Below are 11,631 nucleotides of genomic sequence, written 5' to 3'. Positions count from 1 at the left end.
CCCAAACCATTCCATGATTCTAAGGGTTTCTTGAAGCTCACATTAGTGTGTTGAGTGTGTCAGAAAGCTCTTACCATCAATTCTTTGCAGCAGGTCGTTCTTTGGAAGTGAAATAACTTCCACAAATTCTAGAAGAAAAAAAAATTAAGCACCTTTAATTTATTGAAGAGTAGAGGAGGTCTACCTCAGTGTCCTGTTTCTACAACTTGGGAGGGGAAACAAACTGGCTGAATGCTCATCACCATCCAAAAGCTGTGAGCCTTCATGTAGGATGAAAAGGTTGATTAAATGAGGGATGGCAGTGACTGGGGGTCATTAAAAAACAGGTTTGGCAGAAAGGAACTGGGAAAAAGCTGGGAAAAACTCAGAGTAGCTGACAGCTCTGGAGGATGACAATCCTCCTAAAAGGACACCTCCTCCCTTCTGAGAATGGAAAATGCACTGTTGAAGTGGACTTTGGTTTGGCTGATACTGGTACAGTAATGGACTGTAGATGGGTTCGAAGAGCAAGACAGCACAAAGATAAAGGGTTTGTTCTTGATGAGTTCGTGTTGGCTTACACCTCCCCTGGCCACCTGAATCAGCTGTCTTTGGGGCTTGATCTACAGCTGCTGTGGATTCAGTAATTTGTGTTTCCTGAGATACTGGTGCTATAGGTGCAATATTTAAAGATAACTAATGAGATAATGCCCCACAGGAATTTTCATGTCTAGGCCAAAGCCAATCCCTTGCATGTTTGATTAGGATCAGGGGATTAACCAAGCCCAAATAAAAAACAACAGTTTTAACTGACATTTTCTAAGTAAAACTTGCCATATGAAGATCAAACTTGACTTTACTGCCACTGTGAGCACAGCTATGAAACGTACCTCCATCATCTGCAAGTAAAAAAAAGAAAGTACTCAGTTAAGGATTTTGAAATACACTTGAGTTTACAACTAAAAAGCATTTTGATAGCTGACTGATCATGAGTGACGCTGCAGTGACTTCCAAGCCACAACTAAGGAGTATCTAGAGTCACAAGTGCTTATGGCCCTCACTGAAGTTTGGCACCTAAATTTCTCATTCTAGGTGTGCCAACACCTGACACCGAACACCTAGACCTTCCCAGTGAATTTAGCAAAGAAAGGTTTCTCATTCTAGGTGTGCCAACACCTGACACCTCCCCAGTGAATTTAGCAAAGAAAGGCGGCTCTGCTTATCTAGACTGCAGGATATGATTTGGAGGATATACACCTTCTAAATCAGCTGGGACAGAAGAGATGCAGTGGTAGAATAGTTCTTTTAAACACACTGTTTTGTTATCTTCTCAGAATTTTCCAATAAATGGTACAAAACTCACCAAGTTTTTGCTTAGGCCTTGTATTCTCAGCCTCATCTCCGTTAATGGTGACGCTCACAATGTGCGTGGTGCTGTTCGACAAACCTGGGTCCAAGCAGAGAGCTGCCAACAAGCACACGTAGGGGTTAATTTTTCAAAAGCAGAAGTCAGGCAGCTTGAAGTTTGAACAAAAGCTTTCACAGCAATAGATCTGAGACAAGAGGAGAACATGTGTTTGGCATATGTTCATGCTGGAAGAGCTGTAAAAGTTTGTTTTCAAAGGTTCTTAAAAGTAATGTTTCTGTAACTCTCAGCTCTTTCACAGCTTCCCTGGAAGACCTGTTTACTTGCCATTCCATAGACTGAAGATTAAACTGTAACCTATAAATCCCTTATAGACTTCCTCAGCTATTGGAGTTTAATTTTGTCATCACCTGTCTCCACCTCTCTCAGTCCTCAGCATGCAGTTGTACCCGATAATCAAGAGCCAAGTCTCAACTGTAAAGACATTTACTTGAAATCATGTCATTTGCCTCACCTTTTATGTACCCTCCCAAGTTTTATTTATAATCCTCATTTTGCCTCCATTTTGTTTTATGTAGGAAGCATTGAATTGGCAACAATCACGTTCCAAAGGATCTCTGGATTTATTCCAATTATTCTCTCCTTTCTTTCTGGCTGGAGAACGTGAGTACTGTCACCTCCCCACAGCTGACACAAAGGTGACCTCCACTCAGACTGCATCATGCAGCTGGTTTTTCTACCTAAGTTCACGGATGTTGTTCACATTAAGTCGAGCAATTCAGACCTTTATACTAAAATGCCAAATCACAGCTTGAATAATTTGTTTTTGTGGAAAAGATCTTAATTAATAGCAAAGTCTTTCTCTACAGACATCAGACTGTTACTTTAGTCCTGGATGTTTAACAGGAGTTTAGCAACTGACACGGCATCAAGGACGAGAGTCTCATCAGTACAGCCCTGGGATGCTACTCTCTGCTAATCTGCCTAGACTTTTCTGCATTGATTTTTCCTTTGGTTTAGAGCATTTTAGACATTTAGAGTACCCATCAAAGGCAGAATTAGCTTTGTGTGAGGGAAAAAAAAAAAATCAAATACCTGGAGTACATTCAATGACTTCCCCCTTGTACCCAGTTTCTTCCTCCAGCTCTCGCAATGCAGCGCTTTCTGCAGTCTCATTTTCCTCAATGAGGCCTGTGAGAGAAAAAATACACATGCATGATTAAAAAGTGAGCACTTACTCCCAGTACCCATCCTGAGACCTAATCCAGCTTTACAAATGACGTGAAACATTGTCACTACCCTTTTTTTTATAGAGGGATAAACTGAGGTGTTAGGAAAGATTCTGGTTCCAGGATTCATCATGCTGCTGCCCATGTCTTCAACTGATTAACTACAGGAGCCTGCTGCCTCCTTAGGAAATGGCATTAATATTCTCAGAAGGGAAAGATGCCAAATGCTTTGGCTCTTACAGAATGAAGGAGTGAAGGGAAACACAATATTCTACTAACATGCTACTGAGCAAAATGCCTCCAATCTGCTAAAATAGACTATGTTTATTTTGTATTCTTCCTTATGAAATATTCCTATTTCTGAATAGCACACGGAGCTACAGAGACCACCATGGTTTTCCAGTTAGAGCTACTTCAGTAAGATGGACACTCCAAGCACACCTAAACACACTTAACTGTCAGCTTTATGTGACTCACCTTAACATTTCAGTCACTTACCTGCAGGAAATTCCAAGCAATAGCCGTTAATTGGAGGCCTGAACTGTTTCACTAGGACAACACAGTCGTAGTGGAGAGTTCTCTGTAGTACTGCTATCACTGCTACACCTACAAACAGCAATCAAAGACACAAGTTCATAGCATTTGAGTACAGCAGAAAGTGAGTATTTAGTGCTAAATCTGGAGAGGAACCAAAGTACCCTTACTCTGAGCATTAACCATTTAGATGCTTGCTGCAGAATCCTGAACTATGAATTTAAGCTCCTTATATCACAGGTGGCAAGAGATAAAAGCCCAAAACGGGATCTTCAATGTACCCCAGCAAACGGGAGGCACAGATACCAACAGACCAAGCCTTAGCCCACCGATATCTAGGCAAGGACTCTCTTGCCTGCAGAGACTGTTTGGAAGCTATTGTATGGAACCCCCTCCTACTTTCCTTTCATGGCTAAATCATGTCCCTCTTTTGCCCAAAGAACTGCATCCCTAGCCCCTAACAGCAGACCCGGCTCACCAGTCCGTGAGTGACTCTGTATCAGGGCATCCATCATGTCTTTAAAATTGCTCCATCGTTCTAAAGTGAATACAGTGATCTTGGGAAAACACCCCTACCAGTAAGGTTCTGATTTTTCAGCTCTGATGTTAGCATTTCATTAGCTCAGGGGTAGAACAAGCTCTGCTGAGCTATTTGTTCCACACCCTCACTCATTCAGAAATAGATCGGCTCTAACTCTGCGCTGTGAGCTTATCAGAAGAACTTTCACAGGAAAAAATGCAAAGAAAAAAAGTCACCAGTGTCTTACCATCAGCTGAAACGCCCTTTTTCTTGCATGTACGCTTTACAGTTTCCCAAGTTCTGTTTAACACAGAGAAAAGAACAAATGAATACATTAAAAGGAACAATATCCATTTCATTTGTAAGTCACCTCCTACTATTGCTACTGTTCACAGAATCCCAGAATGTCAGGGATTGGAAGGGACCTCAAAAGATCATCTAGTCCAATCCCCCTGCCAGAGCAGGAACCTGTTATTTAAAAGCAAAATATACCATCGCACAAGGAGGCCCTGTAAGAAAAGAGCTGGCCTTAGGCAAGCCCTGTCATGTACTGGCATTATAAAATGTCTGTAGTATCATTTTATTCTGCCTACTTAAAGGAGGGAGAGAGAAAGACATAAATGATTGTCACAGAACAGGCAAGTCTTATGAAAGTGATCCTGGAAATGTGCAAAATAAAGCAATTTATATATAAAACATGTCAGATTTTTAAAGACAGTTTCGTAACAAGACCATTATATACATTCTAGCTTTTCTCATGCTTTTGCATAAGGTTTATAGTGTAAGTTATTGTGAAGTCTCAGCTCAGTTACTTGAGGACATGAGGAGCACACAGCCAAGGAAGACCAAAGCTTCTCTCAAAATGAGTTGAGTAAAAACCAAAAAACCACGAGGAATAAAAATCCTTTCACAAAAGCTGCCATCTTTGTTCCTTTTAAAAGGATACTTTGCTGATGAACTGGGAGGCACTAAAGAAAGCAATCAGTACAGAATCTTAGTACATTTAAGGGAAGGGAAGTAAAGGTGTGTTGTCACATTTAGATAAACACAGCAAAACCAAAGCGTAGAAAAGAACTGGACAGGTGTGATAATATGTCAGAGGAGAGTAACTTGTCAGTAATATGTAAGATCCAGCACCATAAGCAGGGAAAAAGAAGGCTCTAATAAAGAACCAGAAAACCCACGGGACGGACTCTCTGATGATCCATTTGCATAGTTAGAACTTGCTTCTGTGTAGCGTCTTTACAAGGCACAGAAAATGCAAGATAAACCAGAGTCCAATGTGCCCAGAAGAATTTAGGAGCCAAATTTGATCCCACATGCCAGCATATCTGCAAGAGCAGGGTTGTTTTTTTTTTTTTCTTTGAACAGTACAGACTATAAAGGAATTGCACAACCAATAGATCTCATCTTGTGTTGAGTAACAGGTTTGTAACGCTCATATTCTCCAGCCTGGGGCTAGTCCGTACAACTGGGAACATTAAAGGAATCTGAAATGCCAGAGAGGTAATTACCTGGCTTTACCAAAGGGATCAGTATAAGTTGTTTCTTCAAGCTTCAACCATTTTCTTTCTGCAATTACCTAAAATAAAGAATTCTTTATTAAATACATTATAAGATTAATCTCAAAGGTATTTGGGGGCTAAGGGGAGAAACAACACAACTATTTTTGGATTCTTTTGAAGCCAAAATCTCAGCATCAGAATACATGCAGGAACATGCAACAACATTCCTGTAGCTATTACAGAAAAAAAACCAAACCTTTAACCCAAGTTCTTGAACAGGAAGAGAAAACAGGTCCAGTAAATGTTAGTAATGTGACTTTTATAACCACCTTTTAATGAATTCAGTGGGAGTTTATGTACTGGAAAGTCCTCATCTTTTTAGAAGGATTTTGCAAAGGTCATTGTTTCAGCTGGAAAAGAAGGAGGGTCACTGGTCTGCACAGACTTTAGCTACGCTGGCGATGGCGAGTGCCCACTTATCAGAGAGCGTGGGCTAACAGCTAAGCAGGCAGGACTGACATCCAAACTATTCTGAAACTTTTCTTGCCGTGATCTCAGACTGGCCTTGTGTAACCGCTGTTTTCTGTAACTGTGAGCAGTGACACCCACCTGCCCTTTTAGGATTTCTGAGAGCTGCTGACTGAGTGCTTGGCATTAACATTATTACAACATGGCATTTCTGAGCTAAATGAGGTTATTTGCCTTGTGATGTTTCCTCATCTTTCATGTAATTCCTTTAAAAGGGAAAAATCCCTAGGTATTAGCCCAGCAGTTTACTATTTTTAATGCAACTTTTATTTTAAGCTTTGCTAAAGGGTATAGGCAGACAAGAAGCTTGTCTTCAGAATTTTCTATCAAGTTGGCCATAGGTCTGACCACAGAAATCAGAAGTAAGATGATCAAATCACCTCCTATTGTCTAATGAGACAAAAAGTTGACAGCAACAGAGCAAGCATAAGCAAGGGGAAGATAGGATCTGGGGAAAAAAAGCCCACATTATTAAATTTTAGCAAAGGATGAAATCCAAAAGGCCATGTATGTGGCTGGTGCTACAATCCTCTAGCACAGGACAAGAGACAAAAAGGGCCTGTGTGGCCATGTAGATCTTGAACTCAAAACTGAGAGATTCACCAACTAAAAAAAGAAAGTAGAAAAATGAAATGTAGTGTATGATGCAGCTCGAACTAGAGGCCAGAAGCACAGTACAGCTGGAGGTAGAAGGCAAATGAGAAGTGATTCAGGTGTCTATAAATTATAACTGAGCTGGATGAACTCATGTAATTCTTAAAATGTGTTCTTCAGAACAATTATTTTGATAGGCAATTGAAATAACAACAGCACTCCTATGGGTGTAAACATGGCTACATGTAGGAATTTTGGCATTTATTTTGGAAAGCAAAATACTTCCATGTAGCAGGAACTGGAAAAGGAGAGCTATGTCTTCTCAAAAGGGCTTTCTAATGGCTTTGTGGTCACAAAAACAGCAGGAAAGGAGAAGATGAAGTGTATTATGCTCATTACAGGTACAAGAAGTAATTCCATTTGGAAGCATTCATGTATGTTTTAAATAGCTTTGTATTCACTCCTAAAATCGCTGCAGAACTAGAGTACAGGAAGATCCAAAAGAGAAATAGATGAAAATCATGTTCCATTGTTGCCCAAGGCGAGGAATATATATACTTTCAGTTAAGTAAACACAGTCAAATATCTTGTGTTAGTGATTTTTTTTAAACACTGCAGAGAACACAAAGGACTAGATTATGGATTGTGGTCCCATATTGCTGCAGCATTCAACAGACCTGGCAGATCATTACCCCTGTCACCCAGCTATCGTTTGCTAAGCAGAAAGGGGAAAAAGTCAGAACCACATCACTGTCCCCAGGAATCTTAGAGAACAAAGAAATCCCTAGTCTGTAAGAAATCAGACCCATCCAAACTCCAAAAAGCCAAAAAAAAAGGGAAAAAAAAGAAAAAAGTAGATTTTATGTGTACAAAACTAAACAATGTCAAACAAAGTATCTTGTTTGTAATCAGGTATTCTTAAGTACAGCTTTTAGTCTCTACTGTGATGGAACAAACAATACTTAAAGAGTACTATAGGAGACGTAGCCTAAATATTTCACAATGGAAGTGTTCCACAGTCCTCTAAAGCTGGGTGAAACTCTTGCTGCTAACAGCCTACAGGGTGAGAAAACTGGAAGTTGCCAGGTTTCCCTAGAAGAGAGAATTTTATTGTCATGTGGCTTATCGGGGGCACAATTAAAACCTGTGGAAGCTGGCCCCAAAGTGTAATTTCTGCTTTGCTAAATCCCCTATTTAGGGCTTAAGGACACTTTGCAGGGTGTGTTGCACTTACTATACTCAGTTTTAGAACGAGTTATTTTTATTCCTTTATCTATTACTCTGATGGGCTGTTTGCTTACAACAGCCTGACTGTGGGTTCCCAGAAACAGGAAGAAGAAGGTCAGCTGCTACTTTCCTGAAAGAAGATATTCCAACATCAGACCACCTGGTTACTGAAGAGTTACAGAACCACCTTCAATCTAAGGGACACTGGCAGATGTGTGGTAAATATTCACCTGTATTAATCCCACAAAATGACTGAAAAAGCTAAATAGCTTAAAACATGTAAGATCTAATTACAAACTTCCAATGGCAGCAAAGAGTACAATATTCCAAAGAAGTAGTAAGAGGCCGTATTAAAAAAAAAGAGGATAAAATGAAAATGTTAACTACAAAACCAATAAAAACACAGGTCTTCATAGAAAACCCAAAAAGCTTATGAAAATGAAACCTTTATGCTTGAGAAATATTCATATTAAAACACCCCCCAAGGGGAAAAGCCATAAATATAGCCCAACAATGTGAGTCTCTTCTTTCCTGAAAAAGTTTTGTACCTTGAAACCTAAAGAAATTACAACACTGTGTTCATTCCATGGAAAGAACGCTGGATAAAAGAAACTACATTTGTGTTATAACAACAGCATGACAATGTTGCCAAACCTGCCTTTAACACCAAAGATTAGCTTTTAAGAATTCACTTAAAAGAGAACTGAAACAAATATAGGCAGTTTAAATTAGGGTAAAAGTACTCCTAATAAGCACCCAGAAGTACCTCCAAATTCCTTCCTCAGGACTTGATATTTTCTGATTCTGTGAAGATATGAGTACAATATTTTTGAAAAAAATCTTACTACCTCCTTACTAATGTCTTTAGAATAGCAATTATCTAAATTCAAAGCCTTTCCAAAAGCATCAAAGAAGGTAAAGTTCTAAATGTTAAGGCAACTCTTAGTGGTTCATCCTAAAGAAACAGAAACAAGGCTGAGTTTCACGATCCACCCATCTCCAGAGTCTCTCAGAGGTATCAGAATTATTTCTGAACACTGAAAACAGCCTGAACAGACAATACAAAAAACAGCAGCAAAATCCAAGAAAAGAGAAGCTTAAAATAACACAACACTGTAGATTTCTCTCTCCCCATTGATAATTTGTATAATTATTTCAACAAAGAGAAATGCCACCTTTTTTAAACTCTCTGGCCATCAGGAAGAAGTGTTTTGTCTATTGAACAGACTTTACAAACATACAGCATCTACAGCAATTCTTACTCTGCACTCACAAACATTCTGATTAGTCTCAAATAATTGTTCTTTAACAACAAACATGTGACAAAACCAAGCATGTTATACCTCTTCCTTAAGGACGAATTGTCTAGCAGGTTTTGGAACTTCTGTGGATGTCTCAGCTGCCATTTTCAGGAATGTCAGGCTTTTCCCCTCCTGTGCAAAGTCCAGATTACTATGAAACAAAGTCAATATTTGCTTTCAGAGTAAAGTTAAAAGGTTCATTTCTGCCTTCTAAATTGACAAATAAAACTTGCTGGAGAAAGTGAGGGATACGTGATGCCAAGTGCAATTCACATTTTCAGCTCCACCTGATGGTTTCAGAGTCAAATAACTCAAAGGAGCAGCGGAAGTTTGGGTCAAATCTCTGACTTAGTTGGAATAGTCCTATCAGCTGATGAGTAGCTACGCTGGCTGAAGACACCCTCCTTAACTATTCAAAGGTCAGACACATGCAGAGACAAAATTGATCCACTGAAGTCAAATTGTTTCATTTTGTTCTGTCAATACAGCGTTACCCCAACGGGACTACCCACTCCACTGTGAAAGTGGACAAAAATGTTATACCAAGAGGACTTCAGGGGTAAAAGTTGTCTGCTATTGAGAAAGAATCAGAACTAGAACCCACCTCCACCTTACACACATCACAGATGAGCACGTAAATGACTTAATCCTTTCCCCAAAAAACAAGGTCAAAAAGTCACCTGTGTGTTGCAAGTCTCGGTGGCACGCGGAGTTAGTGTGACCAAAGCATGTCAGTCTCTCTTACTGGGAATGATGTGGCTAACGCCGTGCAAAAGGCAGATGAGTGCATGCCCAAAGCAAGGCTCTGCACCTGCAGCTCAGTGCCTCAGCCTGCATCCTAATGCTCCCCAGGAAGAGAAGGCTCCGGGGAGATCTTATAGCAGCCTTCCAGTACCTGAAGGGGCTACAAGAAAGCTGGGGAGGGACTTTTCATAAGGGCAGTTAATGACAGAACAAGGGAAAATGGGTTTAAGCTGAAAGAGGGGAGGTTTAGATGAGATATTAGGAAGAAGTTCTTCACTGTGAGGGTGGTCAGACACTAGAACAGGTTGCCCAGAGAAGTTGTGGATGCTCCTCCCTGGAAGTGTTCAAGGCCAGGCTGGATGAGGCTTTGAGCAACCTGGTCTAGTGGAAGGTGTCCCTGCTGCTGGCAGGGGGGGTGGAACTGGATGATCTTTAAGGTCCCTTCCACCCCAAACCATTCTATGATTCTATGATTCTAAGACTGGCTGAGTACTCACTCTCTCAATCAATTTCTAGCTGAAAGGCACATCAGGCAGCAGAAAAATACAATGCATTAGAGATTCACCACTGTCTCCTGTCTCACTGCGCAGCTATGGGGCACTTTCAGCACAGAAACTCCTGTTCCAAAGAAGCTCATCTCTGATATTATGTCATAACACTGAAGTCCAAAAAATCAGCACGAATCATAAGCAAAAAGACAGTGCAAAGAAGCAAACCAGTTTAAACACCAAGAGTAATGACATAATCTTAAAGATCTCTATCATTCTGAGCACTGACAGTCGTAAACTTTCCATAAAGTCAACAGGAATCTTTCCATTGACTTCAGCTAGGGTTTAACGAGGCTCTGTGGGGTCTCTAGCAATGAACAGTATCAGGAGTGAGTGATCACCCTTGTCATACACAATTTAAGCACTTTCATCTTTTACATCATCTTTACCCTTTTATGATAACATCTACTGCACATTTGTGAGACAATTAAGAGCATGCAGCAACATAAACTTTCTTACGTACAAGATGTGGATTTAATTCCACAAAGTAGTTAAGAGGAATAGGTAGTACAAAATATTTCTGGTTATCAGCAAGATTAAAACTAACGTACATAAATCCATTTCCTCAGTATGCACACACGACAGGCTCTTTCTTAGGTCTCAAGACAGTCTGGTTGGATGAAATAGGTCACAGTGGTCAATCCTTCAAATTGTTTTTATGTAACATAAATCCTGAAAAGGAACCCTGACTTACTAAATCAAATTCTGTTCTTTCAAAAACATATTATATAATCCTTGCTTAAAACAACAAAACTCCATCTTAAAACTACACAGCTTTACTATCTGCCTTATTATACTATTTGATGAAAACCTGTTCTGGAACCTCACTTTCTTCTCTTCCAGTTTCTGTCCCATGTTAGCTCAGTTAGCTGTTAGCCGTTTGTTCTTGAGCCAGCAACGTCTCAATCTCTCTTCACTTCGGATTTAAGAGCTGTAGCTGGGCAATGGCCATGGTCTCTTGCTGTGACTCTAAAATACGAGATCCAGCTTTCCACCAAACTTATGCAAAACAGCCCAGCACAGCAGTTCCAAGGGGTTCCTGGTCATCCAGAGGAAACACTCAAAGGAGGCTCTGAGTGATGCCTGAAGTATCCAGCTTTAAAAATACAAAAACCTCACATACCTAGCTACAAGTTTACCTCCTATTTGTGGAAAGAATTATAGCCTCTTTGATTGACAATATAAATGTAGCAAGAGAGTAGATAGTGAACCATATCCTTGCTAAACTTTTTTAGTCTCCCCTCACAGGAAATCCTGTTCCACTGATCATATCAATCCTTCTACATAAGCTTAAAAGTATCAGTTTATCTTCCTCAAAGGTGGATTACCACAATTGTACCCTAAATCCCACAAGCAGCTATAGTAATGGTTTGTACAACAGAATTAAAACGTACCTATATCAGCTACGAGTATCTCCTAGAACCTCATCTCACGGCAGAAGCTCTTTTCAACACAGCTTGCTCTCTTCCACAGTGGACAGGTTCAAGGATGGCTTGCAATTTAAAATAAAAAAAAATATAAGCAGTTTCAGTGGTTTGAATTATCACTAGAATCTA

At 40.0% G+C, this 11,631-nt stretch overlaps 1 protein-coding gene across 1 annotated transcript; it reads right to left on the bottom strand.

Annotated features, from left to right (window-relative positions):
• Positions 1–15: 15 nt before the first annotated feature.
• On the bottom strand, positions 16–8,928 carry NUDT5 (nudix hydrolase 5). Its single transcript, XM_010168309.1, has 8 exons — positions 8,826–8,928; positions 5,143–5,210; positions 3,876–3,928; positions 3,073–3,180; positions 2,441–2,536; positions 1,343–1,444; positions 870–878; positions 16–128 (listed from the first exon to the last, which is right to left on the bottom strand). Exons 1-8 carry the CDS (start codon positions 8,886–8,888, stop codon positions 43–45), a joined length of 585 nt encoding a protein of 194 aa, XP_010166611.1. The 5' UTR covers positions 8,889–8,928; the 3' UTR covers positions 16–42.
• Between the last annotated feature and the right edge of the window lie 2,703 nt (positions 8,929–11,631).

This window comes from Antrostomus carolinensis, unplaced genomic scaffold, assembly GCF_000700745.2.
Source record: "Antrostomus carolinensis isolate BGI_N321 unplaced genomic scaffold, ASM70074v2 scaffold5760, whole genome shotgun sequence".
NCBI classification, from domain to species: Eukaryota; Metazoa; Chordata; class Aves; order Caprimulgiformes; family Caprimulgidae; genus Antrostomus; species Antrostomus carolinensis.
Note: the sequence above shows the minus strand (reverse complement) of the source record. Positions and strands in the feature narration are given on the sequence as shown.